At 44.1% G+C, this 19,820-nt stretch overlaps 1 protein-coding gene across 3 annotated transcripts in view; it reads right to left on the bottom strand.

The window, feature by feature from the left end:
- kif9 (kinesin family member 9) overlaps window positions 1-19,820 on the bottom strand; it is a 216,860-nt gene that overhangs the window by 122,855 nt on the left and 74,185 nt on the right. For all 3 annotated transcript variants that reach the window (XM_068031510.1, XM_068031509.1, XM_068031511.1), the window contains 4 exons: window positions 17,114-17,206; window positions 12,915-13,062; window positions 4,337-4,401; window positions 1,550-1,627 (listed from right to left, as the gene is read on the bottom strand). In XM_068031510.1, the coding sequence (XP_067887611.1) occupies window positions 1,550-1,627; window positions 4,337-4,401; window positions 12,915-13,062; window positions 17,114-17,206 (384 nt within the window). The remainder of the gene's footprint in view (window positions 1-1,549; window positions 1,628-4,336; window positions 4,402-12,914; window positions 13,063-17,113; window positions 17,207-19,820) is intronic.

Below are 19,820 nucleotides of genomic sequence, written 5' to 3'. Positions count from 1 at the left end.
AAAAGCCAACGGTAGAAGGCTGGTATTTTCAGGCTGGTCTCTGGCAATTGGGAAAGATCACTGTGCAAGGGAGAGGGCATGGGGGCGGGGTTGGATGTTGGTGTGGTTGGACCGGTGGTCAGGAGGAAGGAAAAGATCGCAGGACAGAATGGGGGGAGGGGGTGGTTGCAAGATCACTGGATAAAGTAGGGGGAGTCAGTCAATTGCAGCAGCAAGGAGTTCCTCAGGGTAGTGTCCTAGGCCCAACCATCTTCAGCTACTTCATCAATGACCTTCCCTCTATCATAAAGTCAGAAGTGGGATGTTTGCTGATGTTTGCACAATGTTCAGCACCATTCACGACTCCTCAGATACTGAAGCAACCCATGCCCAAATGCAGCAAGACCTGGTCAACATCCAGGCTTGGGCTGATAAGTGGCAAGTAACATACACGCCACACAAGTGCCAGGCAATGACCATCACCAACAAGAAAGAGTCTAACTATCTCCTCTTGATGTTCAATGGCATTACCATCGCTGAATCCCCCACTATCAACTTACTGGGGGCTTACCATTGACCAGAAACTGAACGAGAACAGCCACATAAATGCTGTGGCTACAAGAGCAGGTCAAAGACTGGGAATTCTGCAGTGAGTAACTTCTGACTCCTCAATGCCTGTCCACCATCTACAAGGCACAAGTCAGGAGTGTGATGGAATATCTCCACTTGCCTGGATGGGTGCAGCTTCAACAATACTCAAGAAGTTCGACACCATCCAGGACAAAGCAGCCCACTTGATTGACACCCCATGCACCACCTTCAACATTCACTCCCTCCACCACCGACACACAGTGGCAGCAGTGTGCACCATCTACAAGATGCACTGCAGCAACTCACCAAGGCTCCTTGGACAACACCTTCCAAACCCGCAACCTCTACTACTTAGAAGGACAAGGGCAGTAGATGCACGGGAACACCACCACCTGCAAGTTGCCCTCCAAGCCACACACCATCCTGACTTGGAACTATATCGCCATTCATTCACTGTCACTGAGTCAAAATCCTGGAACTCCCTTCCTAACAGCACGGTTGGTGTACCTACACTCCAAGGACTGCAGCGGCTAAAGAAGGCAGCTCACCACCACCTTCTCAAGGGCAATTAGGGATGGGTAATAAATGCTGGCATGGCCAGCGATGCCCACATCCCGAGCGAATAAAAAACAATTTGTAGAACAGCAGGGAGCTCTCCAAATATATGCTCCTCCCTCAACCAGTACCACCAATAAACATTAGCTCGTCATTCATTCAGTTGTATTTGGGGTATGTGAAAGATGGTTTGCCTATTCAACAATAATTATTCAAGAATGAGCTATGTGATGTGCTAAGAAACCTTCTGAGAGTTGTAAGAACATCTAAAGAAATAATACCTATTTTATGCTGTCAATCAAGTCAGGACTGAGGTCATAGATTGTTACATCAATAACCTGCTTTCAGGGTGAAAGGGTTGTGTGGGAGTGCTTATTTGAGTGGAAAAAAACTTCAGATCAAAATGAGTGAGTTCTACACTCACCTTGGGGTCACTGTACACATTAGGGGCTGGTTCAGCTGGTATACACCTCATCCTTGATGCAAACCGGAGTGTGGATAGCTGAAACAAGAGAATAAACTTTTATTTCCTCCCCTCCTCCCTTGAATGCGCTGGCTCAGTTTCATAGTCCTCCCCTGGTAGCTTACTCAAGTCACCTTAATTAATGTGCAAGCTCAATAAGTGTCGGTGGGCTAGTGGCCCACAAGAAGTCCACAGCCAAGTCTGATCCTGCATTCACTAGATGTCCACGTTTACTCACATTCTAGAACTGAAACAATGATCAGAAGCAGAATCCTTATTGATTTTCTTTCTCCATCTTACCCAAGGGTGCTGAGGCCTTCTTCTACTGCCCCAACTCAACAGACCACAGATTGCACATGAAGCTTTGTTAATCTGTACGTCCCAGTTCCACACTAGGCAGTGAATTACTAAAAGAACTACGAGCGGAATTCCATCATATTAAAACATTTTTTTTTCTGAATTACTTGTGCTCAATGGGAGGCATGTCAATAGTGTGTTTATTTTTTTTCCCATTCTCAGGATGTGGGTGTCACTGGCAAGGCCAATGTTTATTGCCCATGCCTAGTTTCCCAGAGGAGATGTTGACAGGCCTTCTTCTTGAACCGCTGGTAGAAGTTTACTGCAACTGAGTGGCTTGCTAGGCTAACTCAGAGGTCAGTTAAGAATCAATTACGTTAATGTGGGACTGGTGTCACATCGGCCAGATGAGGTGAGAACAGCAAGTTTCCTTCCCCATAGGACATTCATGAACCAACTGGATTCTTATGAGAATCTGACAGCTTTTACGGTCAATTTTAGTAGTACAAGTTAGGGGGAGACAGTGGTGTAGTGGTAACGTCACTGGACTGATAATCCAGAACATGGTAATCCAGAACACAAGTTCAAATCCCACCATGGCAGCTTGTGGAATTTAAATTCAATTATCAATAATCTGGAATTGAAAGCTAATTGAAGCATCATCGATTGTCATAAAACCCATCTGGTTTACTAATGTCCTTTAGGGAAGGAAATTTGCCATCTGCCTACATGTAACTCAAGACCCACAACAATGTGGTTGACTCTTAACTTGCCTCTGAAATAGCCTGGCAAGCCATTCAGTTTAAGGGAAATTAAGGATGGCGAACAATTGCTGGGCTGCCAGTGATGCCCACATCCCATGAAAGAATTTTTTAAAAAGTTTCTTATTTCCAGATTTTTAAAAAACCTGAACTCAAATTCTGAAACTGACTTGGTGTGATTTAAACTCACCAACTTGGCATCACAAATGATTATTTCTATAATTTTATCTCCTCCCTCTTCTCCCAACGATACTGACACCCTTGCTGAGTTGCAATTCCACAGCCAACATTTGCCCATGAGTACTTTCCTCAAGTGACTATTCTTAATGTGTGAACTCAGACAGCGGGTGCATACAGACTGTTTGAGGTCACTGCTGTCAGACCTGATCCTGTTCTCCCGACATCCAGAAATGCTCTGTCAACAGTACAGAGATGGTCCCTAGAATTCCAAATCTATAGGCAGTTTAGAATTTTTTCAAAGACGTGAGGCCACAAACATACCAAAATGGACACAAACACTAACAAAGTAAAATACATGCAAACACATGAAAAGAAATACACATGTACGTATTTGTAGACGCATAAACACTATCAAACAGATCATCCATCACTCACAAAGTTAGTAACAACCTCGCCAGGTAGTCCAGTTGGATAAAATCACAATGAACCATACCAAGCAGGAAGAACCAAGGTTTGATCCCCATCTGTGTTGGACAGCAATAAGGGAATTATAATTGACCTCAGCACGTACGGCTAGGGAAGTCACAAACACCGCCAAGTTTCCTTGAATGTTTTCCTAGCACCCTGCTGGAAAGAGTTTATTTATGGGGATAGGAACAGGCTCAGCCATGATGCCATGCATAGCTTTTCAATGCTCATGCATGAGAAATACTGGCACCCACTGAACTGTGCTCCAGCAAGAGTCAGTGTTTTCAGTACAAGAGGGGAGAATGCTGAGAAAGATATAAGAATAATGATGTACAGCAGCAGTGTCAGATCTGATGATGAGATGGACCATGGGATTCCGCAATCTGATTAGCAGGGCAATAGGACAAACACAAGTTTTTTGACCAGCAGGATCTGGTACTCCCACCCAGCCGCAGCTGTATATTTTCAGTGGCACCCATCACTCAGCATGCTGTCCAGCACACACAGCCCTTTACTTCGCCACCCCCACCCCAACATCCCATATCTCAGACAAAGCAATCTGCTTGAGAGGCTCTCCATTCACCAGTTTAAACATTCACTCACTCCACCACCAGCATACGATTGCTGTAGTGTGTACAATTTACAGGAATCACTGCAGCAATTTGCCAAGGCATGCTCAGCAGCACCTCCCAAACCTCCAATACCTAGATCGACAAGGGCAGCAGGTTCATGGAAAAAGCATTACCTCCAAGGCACACCATACCCCAACTTGGACATGTAGTGACGTTCCTTCATTGGTGCTGGGTCAGAAATATTGGGACTCTCTACCTAATAACATTGTGGGAGCACCTTCACCACATGGACTGCAGTGATTCAAGAAGGCAGCTCACCACCATCTTCTCAAGGGCAATTAGAGCTGAGCAATAAACATTGTTCATGTTAATGTCACCTATATGCTGGGAATAAATTCAAAAAACACGAACTCAAGCCCCTCAATACACTCAGGGACAAACACATCCACATCTCTCTGTATGATTCTTACCGTTTCCTCAATTTGAGCAGCCTCTCCGTAGATATTTGCCACTAAGATGGTGTTGCAGTTCCCACCTAAAGAGGGTTGACAGAAAGGAGACTGCTTTAAACACTGCACTTTAAAACTGAAAAGGGAATTCATGAAGTTGATCAACGAATGATGCCAAAGATTTTACACACTAAGGGCTAGCTTTTATCCAGCCCTTGGAGACAGGCTGGGAGGCAGAAAAAATGGCATGGAGTGGGGTTGGGCAACATGTCCAATGTTGTCCTGTCCCCATGCCATTTGGTCTGTGGCGGGCAGTGTGGCAGATGGGAAGTCCACTGGGACCTTAATGGGCCACCTCCGACATCTGCTGGCAGTTAGCCAACGTTGGCAGGGCCCATTGCTGCCTGGAGATACCGCCAGGTCAAATCTGGTGGCCTCCTAGCAAGCTCAGGCCAGCAGCAAAGACCCCCTCCTGCCTCCAGCCCTCAGGAATGACAGCCACCACCCCCCTCACCGCCCTTGCTGGAGCCTGCCTGAATGGCCCCAGAAAGCCCAACCCTACTCCCCTGTCTCCTGAAGCCTCCTCCATGGCTGCTGCTCCGGGCCTCCCAGTGGTACTGTTGGGACTACTGAGCTGCCAGTCTTGGGCAGGATCTTGTCCCTTAAAGGGGACAGTATCCCCAACAGTAAAGGGCCGAGATGGGCTCACCACCCGCCTTCCAGCCGCTCACTGAAATAAAATCCAACCCTAAGAGTGCAAAGTAATCATTAGGAAGTTGGGAGTAAGAAAATAAATTTACTTTGACTCAAAGGATGATTGAAAACTCACGAGAAAAAGCCATGGAAATGGATGGTATGAATGGGTTGAAAAGACAATTAGATGAGTTTTGAAAAGAGAAGGGATAAAGATATACAGGAAGAAGGTGGTTTCTGTCAAGAAGGAATGACTAATGCCTAATGGTCTTTTCCTGTATGTAAAATTTTTAATTGTTTATCCACTGTGCTAGTGAATGCTCTTTCTGCTACCTTGTGGCAATAGGAGAGAATTACTGTCACGATGTCAAAATCATGTGCACTTTTATTTTAATACATGTGCAATGTCATTATACATAGTGACTGGGACAATTCTTTCCCCACAATCGGTGCAGCATTAATTTGTTTGGGATAGACGTATTGTTGCTATCTGATTCAGTCCGTCCTACGTTATGATGGTCACTTGGAGACTAAGCATGCTCCTAAGTGACAAACAATGTAGTGAGAAGTGGAAAAAATACATCATATCTCAGTGAGGGGATAATTTTAGCCTACAAACCCACAATTAAATAACAAAGTAAGGTTTTTTTTAGGAACAGGAAGAGTGTTTTCACATCTTCAGGACGCCCGAAAGTGGTTGATAGTTATTGGGGGCCAACAAGCTCCTCCCTTTTAGAAGTGTTCCAACCACTCCTATTTACCTTCTCACCTAGGAAACGGATTTCTTCTGTGTGCTTTTATTTCACTCCTTTATTCTCTAATGCTTCTTCCATGTACTCTCCTCTTATTTTACTCACTTACCTAAATAGTTCTTCAGTGCATGTGTAAGTTTGCTCTGCCTGAATGTGTAATGAAATCGCTCCTTTTAAGTTTGTTTCCATGTCGCTACACATAGCATTCTTCCTCCCAAATCCAGTTCTCTTAAGAAACACAATTAACAGTCACTTGAACTTATTTCATATTGTCTGTAGTGTTCTTCACACCTGCACCTACCATAGTACAGATTGCGACACTGACCACTCTCTTATCAGCAGCAGAATGAAGGTGCACCACTGAAAGTTACACAGCTCAAAACATGACGGCCCGACAAGCATCAACATCCCTTGCATAAACAATGATGCCAAATACCAGCACTTCGCACTGTCGCTAGCCTGCTACCCACCAAAGCCTTAAGAGGAAGCATCGTTGCCGGCATTGATGCATCTTAGAAGTCACTAAGCTCAATCATCAATGAAGCAACAGAAGCATCATTTGGTAAAGGTGGAACCCGCAACAAGGGCTGGTTTAAGATCTATTCAGCTGAGATGATATCTGTCATTGATGCAAAAAACAAAGCCTACATGATGCACAACATAAACCTAACAGAAAAGACACTGCATGACTTGAAAGTAGCCAAGACAGCATACAAAGGAGAGGGAGATACTGCGAAAACAAACACTGGATCAGTTTTTTTTTAATTCACTCATGGGATGTGGACATCGCTGGCCAGGCGAGCATTTATTGCCCATCCCTAATTGCCCTCGAGAAAGTGGTGGTGAGCTGCCTTCTTGAACCGCTGCAGTCCATGTGGGGTAGGTACACCCACACTGCTGCTAAGGAGTTCCAGGATTTTGACCCAGCGACAGTGAAGGAATGGCGATATAGTTCCAAGTCAGGATGGTGTGTGACTTGGAGGGGAACTTGCAGGTGGTGGTGTTCCCATGCATTTGCTGCCCTTGTCCTTCTAGGTGATAGAGGTCGCGGGTTTGGAAGGTGCTGTCTAAGGAGCCTTGGTGCGTTGCTGCAGTGCATCTTGTAGATGGTACACACTGCTGCCACTGTGCGTCGGTGGTGGAAGGAGTGAATGTTTGTAGATGGGGTGCCAATCAAGCGGACTGCTTTGTCCTGGATGGTGTCGAGCTTCTTGAGTGTTGTTGGAGCTGCACCCATCTAGGCAAGTGGAGAGTATTTCATCACACTCCTGACTTGTGCCTTGTAGATGGTGGACATGCTTTGGGGAGTCAGGAGGTGAGTTACTCACAGGATTCCTAGCCTCTGACCTGCTCTTGTAGCCACGGTATTTATATGGCTACTCCAGTTCAGTTTCTGGTCAATGGTAGCCCCTAGGATGTTGTTAGTGGGTGATTCAGCGATGGTAATGCCATTGAATTTCAAGGAGAGATGGTAAGATTCTCTCTTGTTGGAGATGGTCATTGCCTGGCACTTGTGTGGCGTGAATGTTACTTGCCACTTATCAGCCCAAGCCTGGATATTGTCCAGGTCTTGCTGCATTTCTACACGGACTGCTTCAGTATCTGAGGAGTCACGAATGGTGCTGAACATTGTGCAATCATCAGCGAACATCCTCACTTCTGACCTTATGATTGAAGGAACGTCATTGATGAAGCAGCTGAAGATGGTTGGGCCTATGACACTGCCCTGAGGAACTCCTGCAGTGATGTCCTGGAGCTCAGATGATTGACCTCCAACAACCACAACCATCTTCCTTTGCGCTAGGTATGACTCCAACCAGCGGAAGGTTTTCGCCCTGATTCCCATAGACCTTAGTTTTGCTAGGGCTCCTTGATGCCATACTCAGTCAAATACTGCCTTGATGTCAAGGGCAGTCACTCTCACCTCACCTCTTGAGTTCAGCTCTTTTGTCCATGTTTGAACCAAGGCTGTAATGAGGTCAGGAGCTGAGTGGCCCTGGCGGAACCCAAACCGAGAGTCACTGAGCAGGTTATTGCTAAGCAAGTGCCGCTTGATGGCACTGTTGATGACACCTTCCATCACTTTACTGATGATTGAGAGTAGGCTGATGGGGCGGTAATTGGCTGGGTTGTACTTGTCTTGCTTTTTGTGTACAGACATACCTGGGCAATTTTCCACATTGCAGGGTAGATGCCAGTGTTGTAGCTGTACTGGAACAGCTTGGCGAGGGGCGCAGCAAGTCTGGAGCACAGTCTTCAGTACTATTGCCAGAATATTGTCAGGGCCCATAGCCTTTGCAGTATCCAATGTCTTCAGTCGTTTCTTGATATCACGCAGAGTGAATCGAATTGGCTGAAGACTGGCATCTGTGAGGCTGGGGACTTCAGGAGGAGGCCGAGATGGATCATCAACTCGGCACTTCTGGCTGAATACTGTTGCAAATGTTTCAGCCTTATCTTTCGCACTGATGTGCTGGGCTCCCCCATCATTGAGGATGGGGATATTTGTGGAGCCACCTCCTCCAGTTTATGTTTAATTGTCCACCACCATTCACGGCTGGATGTGGCAGGACTGCAGAAATCCAATGTCAAGAAATCCAAACTGCATGTGACTAAGGAAATCTACGAGTTACGTACAAATGAATCAAGAGGGCGCTTGGCCCTGCCATCGCCAAAGTTGCTTCCCTGAAGTTGGCAGATGGTGAAGTACTCACCGACAGAAGTAAACAGATGTCGCACTGGGCTGAACACTAGTGTGAGCTGTATTCCTGTAAATCGGACATCTCCCAGTCTGCGCTCGATGCTCTCCTGCAACTTCCTGCCTTGGATGAGTTAGATGACGAACCCTCATCACTGGAGCTTGGGAAGGCCATAGACGGTCTAGCGAACAGAAGAGCACCGGACAAGGACGGAATCCCAGCCGAACTGCTCAAGCACGGAAAGTCCCATCTTTTGCCACAACTTTATAACTTTCTCCTTCTTTGCTGGAAAGTAGGCTCAGTTCCACAGGAGATGTGATGTCAAAATCATCACACTATACAAAAACAAAGGCGACAGAGGAGACTGCAAAAATTACAGGAATATCTCACTCCTTTGCTAGGGTCATACTTAAAAGACTCCATTTATTTGCAGACTGAGGGTACCCGGAAGCGCAGTGTGGTTTCCATGCCGGCAGATATACTGTGGATATAATCTTCTCCATACGCCAGCTACAAGAGAACCGTAGGGAACAGAGTACATCCCTTTATCTTGCTTTTGTAGATCTCACTAAGGCATTCGATACCATCAGTAGAGCAGGGCTGTACAAGATTTTGGAAAACATTGGCTGGAACAGTTCCTACAGATTGGAGGATAGCTAATGTAACCCCACTATTTAAAAAGGGAGGTAGAGAGAAAGCAGGAAATTATAGACCAGTCAGACTGACGTCGGTAGTGGGGAAAATTCTCGAGTCCATTGTCAAAGATTTTATAGCAGAGCACTTGGAGAACAGTGGTAGAATCGGACAGAGTCAGCAAGGATTTACGAAAGGGAAATCATGCTTGACAAATCTACTAGAATTCTTCGAGGATGTAACTCGTAGTGTGGATGAGGGGGAACCAGTGGATGTGGTTTATTTGGACTTTCAGAAGGCTTTCGACAAAGTACCACATAAGAGATTAGCATGTAAAATTAAAGCGCATGGGATTGGGGGTAGTGTATTGCGATGGATAGAAAATTGGTTGGCAGACAGGAAACAAATGTCTTTTTCCGAATGGTAGGCAGTGACTAGTGGGGTACCGCAGGGATCGGTGCTAGGACCCCAGCTATTCACAATATATATTAATGATTTAGATGAGGGAACTAAATGTAATATCTCCAAATTTGCAGATGACACAAAACTGGGTGGGAGGGTGAGTTGTGAGGAGGATGCAGAGAGGCTTCAGGGTGATTTGAACAAGTTGAGTCAGTGGGCAAATGCATGGCAGATGCAGTATAATGTGGATAAATGTGAGGTTATTCACTTTGGTAGCAAAAACAGGAAGGCAGATTATTATCTGAACGGCTATAAACTGAGAGGGGGGAATATGCAGTGAGACCTGGGTGTTCCCGTACACCAGTCGCTGAAGGTAAGCATGCAGGTACAACAGGCGGTAAAAAAGGCAAATGGTATGTTGGCCTTCATACTGAGAGGATTCAAGTACAGGAGCAGGGATGTCTTGCTGTAATTATACAGGGCCTTGGTGAGGCCACACCTGGAATATTGTGTGCAGTTTTGGTCTCCTTATCTGAGGTAGGATGTTCTTGCTATAGAGGGAGTGCAGCGAAGGTTTATCAGACTGATTCCTGGGATGGCGGGACTGACGTATGAGGAGAGATTGAGTTGGTTAGGATTATATGCGCTGGAGCTCAGAAGAGTGAGGGGGGATCTCACAGAAACCTATAAAATTCTAATAGGACTTGACAGGGTAGATGCAGGAAGGATGTTCCCGATGGTGGGGGAGTCCAGAACCAGGGGTCATAGTCTAAGGTTATGGGGTAAACCATTTAGGACTGAGATGAGGAGAAACTTCTTCACCCAGAGAGTGGTGAACCTGTGGAATTTGCTACCACAGAAAGCAGTTGAGGCCAAAACATTGTATGTTTTCAAGAAGTAGTTAGATATAGCTCTTGGGTTTAAAGGGAACAGGTTACTGAGTTGGATGATCAACCATGATCATAATAAATGGCAGAGCAGGCTCGAAGGGCCGAATAGCCTACTCCTGCTCCTATTTTCTATGTTTCTATGTGCACTGAAGCTCCTCAGTCTCATCCGCTCCTTGCATGACAACATGCACTGTCCTCTGCAGTTTGATGGCTCTACTTCCGACAGTTTTTGAGTGAAGAATGGAGCAAAATAGGGTTGTGTCCTAGTCCCCACTCTGTTTGGCATCTTCTTCTCCATGCTCCTGACCTTCATCTTACCTACAGATATGGAAGGCGTCTACTTGCATACTAGGTCAGACGCAATCTATCAAGGCTGTAAGCGAAAACAAAAACACATCACGTCCTGATCACAGAACTCCTCTGTGCGCTAGTCGCTCACACGGAAACTCAGCTACAAAGACTCATGGTCTGTCTCTCCCATGCCTGTAACTTGTTCTCCTTGACTATAAGCATCAAGAAAACCATGATTATGGGATAAGGTGTTGCGTCTCTGCCCCGATCACACTAAATAACTCCCCACTGGAAGTGGTTGCTAAATTCTGCTACCTTGGGTCCATGGTGACAGATAATCTGTCCCTTGATGCAGAGCTTGATACACACATAGGGAAAGCAGCTACCACTTTGGCCAACTCGCAAAACGCGCATGGGATAACACCAAGCTGACCCTTAGGACCAAGCTCATGGTTTATAAGGCCTGTGTTCTCAGCACCTTGCTGTATGGCTGTGAAACATGGGTGACTTACATCTATGAGGAAAAGAAGCTCAATAATTTCCATCTTCGCTGTCTGCAGCACATTATGGGTATATCCTGGCAGGACAAAATCACAAATGTAGCAGTTCTCTCAAAAGCTGAGCTCCCACGTGTGTTGGCATTCATCAAACAGAGGCGGCTTCAATGGATCGGACACGTCCACAGGATGGAAGAGGGTCGCATACCCAAGGGCCTTCTGTATGGTGAAATAGCTAGGGCCAGATGACCAGTGGGGCACCCAAAGCTCCGCTTCAAGGATGCTTGCAAGCGTGAAATGAGGGCCCTAAGTGTTGACTATCGCACTTGGGAGACACTAGCTGACGAAAGAGGGAAATGGCGACACATCCTGTGGACAACCACGATGATCATTTGCTACAGCAGCTTGGCAACAGGCGCCAACGTCAAAAACAACAACTCACAGCGTCACTTGGCAGCTTCATGTGCAACACTTGTGGCAGAACCTGCCTCTCAAGGATTGGCCTTCACAGCTATCAACAAAGATGCACCAATAGAAGACACCCCACTTAAATGGATTGTTTGCTGCGTCATCTTTCCATCATCTTTTGTAGATGGAAGGATGTCAACCAGCTTCGGTGGCTTTCCCTGGTAACATTTTACAACACTATTTTCATTTGGGGGACAGACAGAGTCTGTTACTGCCTGCCTGGGAAATCCAGCTTGGTACACGCTGCTTGCACCAAAAGAGGCTTGGAATCCTCCATGAAGACTTACAAGCAAAATGTTTAAAATAAGCCCAGGCATAATTTCCTGGCTTGGGGCAAGAGATAGGGACAGGTGGCCACACCCACGTCCTCTCCCTGCTTCACTGGGAAAAGCAATCTTCCCCCCACTGCACATTCAGTGCCTCCAGCCTTCTTCTGGGGGTGGAAGGTTATCGGGGGTAGGTGGAAATGTGGAGTATTCAGTAGAGCCATGAACATATTGAATGGCGGAGCAGGCTCAAGGGGTCAAGTGGCCTACTCCTGCTCCTAATTCGTATGTTCTGTTCTTCCCTGGAGCCAGTACAATTTAAGAATGAATAGGTATGGCAGGAAAAATCAGCCGATTTTCTTCTCCCTCCACCCCTTAGTTGGATGGGGGACAGCTGAGAGCCATGTTGGAAGTGGGTGGGTGAGGCAGAAAATTTATAGGGACAGGGATCTGGTAGTAGGCCTCCCCAACCCATTTTCTCTGATCTACTGCAGCAATGGCAGAGCTTAATTCAGACCTAATACTTCTTTTTTATTCATTCTCAGAATGAGGGCATGAAAGCAAGGCCCACACTTATTGCCAAATGCTATTTGCCCTTGAGAAGGTAGTGGTGATACAACTTAGTGGCTTCCTAGGTTGCTTCAGAGGACAGTTAAGAGTCAACCACGTCCATGTGGGACTGGAGTCACTTATAGGCCAGTCCATGTAAGGAGGAAGGCAGGTTTCCTTCCCTAAAGGACTATTGTAAAACAGTTGAGTTTTTATGACAATCCAACCAGGTTTTTATTTCCAAATTTTAAAAAAAACTAAATTCAAATTTAAAACTGCATAATGGGCTTTCTACACACATTCAATGAATCATTAGTCCAGGCCTTTGGATACCAGTCTGGTAACATCGCCACTACATTAATGTAAACTTTCCTGTTACTGCTTGTCTCATCCTCTTATTTCACTCCTTTATTCTCTAATACTTCTACTATGCACTCTCCTCTTATTCTACTCACTTACCCAAAGAGTTCTTCAGTGCATGTGTGAGTTTGCTCTGCCTGAATGGAATATGCTCTCTCTTGGGATCGGCAAGAGCAATGATGGTCTGCTCAAGGAAGGAGAGCGTCTTATTGATGTACATAGCTTCTCGCATCACCTGCCCTTCAGACTGAAAGAGCATAAAGGACATTAGGATGGATTAAAAAGTTACCATGATATCACACAATTTCTTATTTGTAGTTTTGTTAATGGGATATCAGTGCTAGGGAAATTAAGCACTTTACATTCTTTGCACACAAGTGTCTGCCTTGGTTCAGTGGTAGCTTTCCTGCCTCTGAATCAGAAGGTCGCAAGTTCAACCGTCAGTTCACAGACAAGAGGAAAAGTAGCAGCAGAGGTAGAAAGATGGTTGACAGACAGATAACAGAATTAGAAATAATGGATGTTGGTTAGATTGGAGGTTAGAAGTGGTGTTCACCAGGGTTCAGTGCTGGGTCTGTTTATATCCTTGCGATTTGGATTTGAATATATTTAAATACAATTTTTATAACCGACCTAAACTCGGGTGTAGGGAGAAACATTATAAAGTTTGCAGATGATACAAAATTTGGCAAAATAGTAGATAGTGAGCAGGATAGTTATAGGCTTCAGGCTGATAAAGACAGGAGGGCAAAAGCATGGCAGATGGAGGGAAGTGTGAAGTGATGCATTTTAGGAGGACTAATATGGAAAAACAGTATATGATAAATGGCACAATTTTGAAAAGTGTAGATGAGCAGAGAGACCTTGGTGTCCCTTTACACAAATCCTTCAAGGTGCTGGGATAAGTTGACCAGAATACAAGAACACAACAAATAGAAGCAGAAGTAGACCATGTGGCCCATCAAGCCTGCTCCACCATTCAATACCATCATGGCTGATCTTGGGCTTCAATTCCACTTTCAAGCCCATTCCCTGTATCCCATGATTCCCTGCGAGACCAAAAATTTATCTATCCCAGCCTTAAATGTGTTCAATGATAGAGCATCCACAACCCTCTGGGTTAGAGCATTCCAAAGATTCACAACCCTTTGAGTGAAGTAATTTCTCCTCATCTCAGTCCTGAATGATTGGCCCCTTATCCTGAGACTGTGTCCCCATGTTCTAGATTCCCTGTCCAGTGGGAACAATCTCTCAGCTTCTACCCTGTCAAGTCCTTTCAGAATCTTGTATGTCTCAATTCGATCACCTCTCATCATAGGACAACCCCCTCATCCCATGGACCAATTTTGTAAATCTTCGCTGCACTGCCTCTAGGGCAAATATATCCTTTCTTAAATGTGGAGACCAAAACTGCACATAGTATTCCAGGTGCGGTCTCACCAAAGCCCTGTACAATTTTAGTAAGACTTCTTTATTCCTGTACTCCTAGCCCCTTGCAATAAAGGCCAACATGCCATTTGCCTTCCTAATAGCCTGCTGCACCTGCATGTTAACTTTGTGAATTCCTTGTACGGTTCCCCCAAGTCTCTTGGAACCTCAACACTTACCAGTTTCACACCTTTTAAAAAATATTCTGCTTTTCTATTTTTACAACCAATGTGAACAACTTCACACTTCCCTACATTATACTCCAGTTGCCATCTTGTTGCCCACTCACTTAACCTGCCTATATCTCTTTGCAGCCTCTCTACATCCTCCCCACAGTTTACCTTTACACTGAGCTTTGTATCATCAGCAAACTTAGATACATTATTCTCTGTCTTTTCATCCAAGTCATTAATATAGAGTGTAAATAGCTGAGGCCCCAGCACTGATCCTTGCAGCACCCCATTATTCATTGCCTGCCAACTTGAAAATGCCCCATTTATGCCCACTCTTTGCTTCCTGTCTGCTAACCAATCCTCTATGCACGTTAATATATTACCCCTAACACCATGAGTTCTTATCTTGCCTATTAATCTTTTTAATTTTTTTAAATTTTTATTTATTTAGAGATACAGCACTGAAACAGGCCCTTCGGCCCACCGAGTCTGTGCCGACCAAGAACCACCCATTTATACTAACCTTACAGTAATCCCATATCCCCTACCACCTACCTACACTAGGGGCAATTTACAATGGCCAATTTACCTATCACCTGCAAGTCTTTGGCGGTGGGAGGAAACCGGAGCACCCGGCGAAAACCCACGCGGTCACAGGGAGAACTTGCAAACTCCGCACAGGCAGTACCCAGAATTGAACCCGGGTCCCTGGAGCTGTGAGGCTGCGGTGCTAATCACTGCGCCACTGTGCCGCCCTATGTCTTTTGAAAATCCAGGTATAATACATCTACTGGTTCCCCTTTATCTAGCCTAGTAGTTACATCCTCAAAAAACTCTAATAAATTTGTCAAACAGGATCTCTCTTTAGTAAAACCATGCTGACTTGTTCTAATCATACTATGCTTTTCCAAGTGCAATGTTAAGACTTCTTTAATAATAGTTTCCAGCATCTTCCCAACGACTGATGTTAGGCTAACTGGCCTGTAGTTCTGTGTTTTCTCTTTACCTCCTTTCTTGAAAAGCGGCGTAACATTTGCCAACTTCCAATCAGCACATCCACTAACTCTGCAGCTATCTCTTTTAGAACCCTAGGATGTAGGTCAGCTGGTCCTAGGGACTTGTCAGATTTTAATCCCTCAAGTTTCTCCAATACTTTTTCTCGGTTGATATCAATATCCTTAATTTCCTCACTCTCTTTAGCCCCTAGGTTACTGCCTATTTCTGGTATGGAACTTGCGTCTTCTACTGTGAAGACAGACACAAAAGATGGCTGAAAAAGCTTATGGGTTACTTGAGTTTATAAATACAGGAACAGAATATAGAACTAGAACTTTATAAATCACCGGTTAGGCCTCAGTTGGAGTTCTGTGGATATTTCTGGGAACCGCACTTCGGGAAAGATGTAAAGCCCTTAGAAAGGGTGCAGAAAGTTAGGACTGTTCTCCTTAGAACACAGAGGTGACTTAATAGAGGTTTTCAAGATGATGAGAGGTTTTGATAGACTTGATAGAGAAAAATTATTCCCTCTGGCTTGTGGCTCAATAACTAGAGACCATAGATTCAAAATCATTAGCAAAAGATCCAGAGGAGAAATGAGAATTTTTTCACTGACAGAGTTTATGGGATCTGGAATGCCCTATCTGAAAAGATGGTGGAAGCTGATTCCATAAATAATTTTAAAAGGGTACAGGTACTTGAAGATGAGCCATTGTCCAACAGTTAGTGGTCAATTGACCATTACCCAGCTCCATCATTGCTTTATTATAGTAAGCATGCAACAGAAACGTTAAGAACAACAAAAGCAAGAGTTTGACTCTCAATTAACATGTGTTACCACATTCAGAAGCTGGGGCTCTGGAATATGAGTCTTTAAATTCCTTCCCACAACTTAGGGATCTGATGGAACATAAACAGACCACCTCATCAACACAGAAACCTCTTCCTGGTACCTGGTCCCTCAGCATTGCTAACAGAGTTACGGACAAAAGTGGGAATGTGGGACGCAACGTGACTGCTCTTTCAAAGTGCCATAACAGGCACGCTGGGCTGAATGACCTCTTTCTCTTCTATAAGTTTCTATGACTTGAGGTCCCATCTGCCCCCTTGATGAAAGTCAAGTATTCCGTGACACTATCTAAAGAGAAAGGAGTGCTCCTCATGTCTTAGCTAATATCTATCTATCCCTCAAACAACACCACCAAAAACAGATAAATTAGTCATTTATCATATCGCTGATCATGGGACCTTGCTGTGTGCAAATTGGTTATTGTGTTTGCCTATAGTATGTTAGCAACTATACTTGAAAAACAATTCATTGGCTGTAAAGTTGAGGAAATAATGTTGTTCTAAAGACTGGACAAACGGTGTTCCCTTCTTCAAATCATGGTGTAGGATCTTTAACTTGAGATACTTGTTAAGGATGGCATCGAAGACAATGAGGCATTCCCTCAGTACTGTGCCAGAGTGCCCTCCGTGTAGCAACCCTAAGGTTCCCGTGCAGGCTACATACAAATTAGCCCCTTCAAGAGAGCTAAAAAGTGTTAAGCTGCCACACACCTTAATAAATCACCTGTGTACTTCAAAAAAAGGTTAGAGGGATATTGGCTGTATGTCCACAACTATCTGACTCGGGGAGCTACCAAATGAACCAATCTGGCTCAATAACCAGCAGAATGATGCATTTTTATTGCCACTCACTCCTGTCTTTCCCAGGCGCTCAGAACCTGCAAGATCCACCATGTTGAGCTTTGAGGCCAAGTACTTGACTTCTGAAGCCTCCTTCCATTTTGTCTGCAAACAAAAGAGGAGAATTAAAGGATATTGTTATAGTTGTTATAGATGATTCCATAGTCAGGGGGACAGATAGGCATTTCGGTAACCATTATCATAAATCCCGTGTGTTGCCTCCCTGATGCCAGGGTAAAGGACATCACTGAGAGGGTGCAGGATATTCTGCAGGGGGAAGAGAGTGAGGCAGAAGTTGTGGTGCATGTTGGCACCAACAACATAGCAAGGACAGGCATTGAGGTCCTACGGTTAGATTTTCAGGAGCTAGGGAGAAAGTTAAAGAGTAGGACCTTGAGGGCAGTAATCTCTGCATTACTCCCAGTGCCACATGCTCGCGAGTAGAAATAGGAAGATAGGAAGGATCAATGTGTGGCTTGAAGCATCGTGAGGAAGGGAGGGCTTCAGTTTCTTGGGGCATTGGGACCAGATCTGGGGCATGAGGCACATATTCAAAAGGGACAGGGCTGCACTTCAACAGGACTGGGACAAATGTCCTTGCGGGGAGGTTCACTAGTGTGGGGGTGGGTTTAAGCTAAATTATCAGGGGGATGGGCACCAGCATATAGGAGTAGGAAAGAGAAAGAAGGTGAGAGTGTTAGACAGTGCTACCAAGGTGCACAGAATACTGGGAGAGATAGATAGCACTAGAGTAGGGAATAGTAAGTCATTAGGTAGGAGCAGAGTAAGAGAGGAAGTAATAAAGTCTAACTAAGGGTTAATGTGCATGTATGTGAATGCGCGGAGTGTAGTTAATAAATTGGTGAGTTACAAGCACAGATTGACATGTGGAAATGTGATGTTGTGGCTAAACAGAGACCTGGCTCAAATAAGGGCAGGGCTGGGGGTTAAATATTCCTGGATACATGGTGTTCAGTTAAGATAGGAAAGGAAGAAAAGGGGGAGAAGTGGTGGTATTGATAAGGAGAGTATTACCGTGCTTGATAGAGAGAGGACATCCCAGAGGGGTCAAAGACAGAATCAGAGCTACGGAACAGAAAAGGTGTAATTACATTGCTCGGTATAGTCTGTAGGCCACCAATGAGTGGAAAGGATGTAGAGGAACAAATCTGCAAGGAAATTACAGAGAGGTGCAAGAAATATAGAATAGTTATAATGGGGGACTTTAATTATCCAAATATAGACTGGGACAGTAGTAATGTAAAGGGCAGAGAGAGGCAAGAGTTCCTAGAGTGTGCTCAGGAAATTTTTCTACAGCAGTATGTTTCCAGTCCAACGAGAAAGGAGGCATGACTGGACCTGTTCTTAGGAATGAGGTGGGCCAAGTGGGTCAAGTGTCAGTTTGGAGCATACTTAGGGGACAGTGATCATTGTATCATAAGGTTTAGGTGTGATGAAACATAGGTATAATAGGCTTAATTAGGTAGAATTTAGATATAATTAATATACCTTTTAGAATTAAAGATTGAATAAATGGTCAGTTTTCAAGACTCACTGAAATTCCCCTTTAAGGGTAGTATTAAAAAATTCATTTCAAGGTCTTCCAATGTCCTTGTTACAATAGAATGTGAACCAGAAACACCTTTTAAGTTGGGAAATCCACTTCAGGGTCTCTGTTGTTATGGATTTGCAGGATAAACACATTGAAACATCTTACGTGATGTTAGTAAGAGGTAGCTGTAAACTTAATTAGTTGATAGTGTTAGTAAACAGAACTTTGCTTCTCTCTCCACAGATGCTGCCAAACCTGCTGAGTATTTCCATCATTTTTTGTTTTGTTTTAGTAAAAGAACAGTCTGATTCAAAAGAATGCTACAAGGTATCATAAAAAAACAATTACAGATAATAAAATAATAAAACAAAATGGTACTTTCAGAAACAGATGCCAAGTAAGCCCAATTGTAAACATTTTAACCAGATAAAAGCTCACAAATCAAGAACAGGGGATTTCCAGCAAAAACATTATATGGGGATGGTAGATAATGATATTACCATATATGGACCTTAAAAGCAGGAAAACAAGCAGAGAAAGGTACAACTTATATGCTAAAAGGTCAGATGATAGCTTAGAAACAGTATAAAAATGACAGTTCTCGAAGCAAGAAACTAGAAGTATTGAATTCCTCATCAATGCTTCTCAACCTATGGCTTACTCTGGGAATTTAAGGTAATAGTTACTTTAAATTTTGATGGATATTCTAAGATATTTTGCTGTAACAATATCACGGTTGAACTTTTGGATTCTATTTTAGAAATAAAATTATGCATTACATCTCTTAGTAATCTTTGATACTGTAGTACACTTATCCACTTAAAGTGTATTGCATGTTCAATTCTTTAATAAATATATAAAAGTTAATAAATCGTCTCATGTAGCATTCTGTAAACAACTACAAGAACCCCCTCTCTGTGTCTCCTTAAGTGGGGAGGTACGTATTGAAGAGAGTTTCCCAGACCCTTATAATATCTGGGATATTTATGACTTAGCTATAATTATTTTTAAAATAGGCTATCCGAAAGATGGTAATATTCTCTGTTGGTTTTTTTCTTTGAGGGAAGACTAGTTCAGTTCTTTGGACCCAAATAAGTGGCTATAAGAATTCGTCTAGTTTGAACTGAATTAAGGGAGACTTATAGAGATGTATGCTTGATTTGGTTT

Source organism: Heterodontus francisci, chromosome 5 (genome assembly GCF_036365525.1).
Source record: "Heterodontus francisci isolate sHetFra1 chromosome 5, sHetFra1.hap1, whole genome shotgun sequence".
Taxonomy (NCBI): Eukaryota; Metazoa; Chordata; class Chondrichthyes; order Heterodontiformes; family Heterodontidae; genus Heterodontus; species Heterodontus francisci.
Note: the sequence above shows the minus strand (reverse complement) of the source record. Positions and strands in the feature narration are given on the sequence as shown.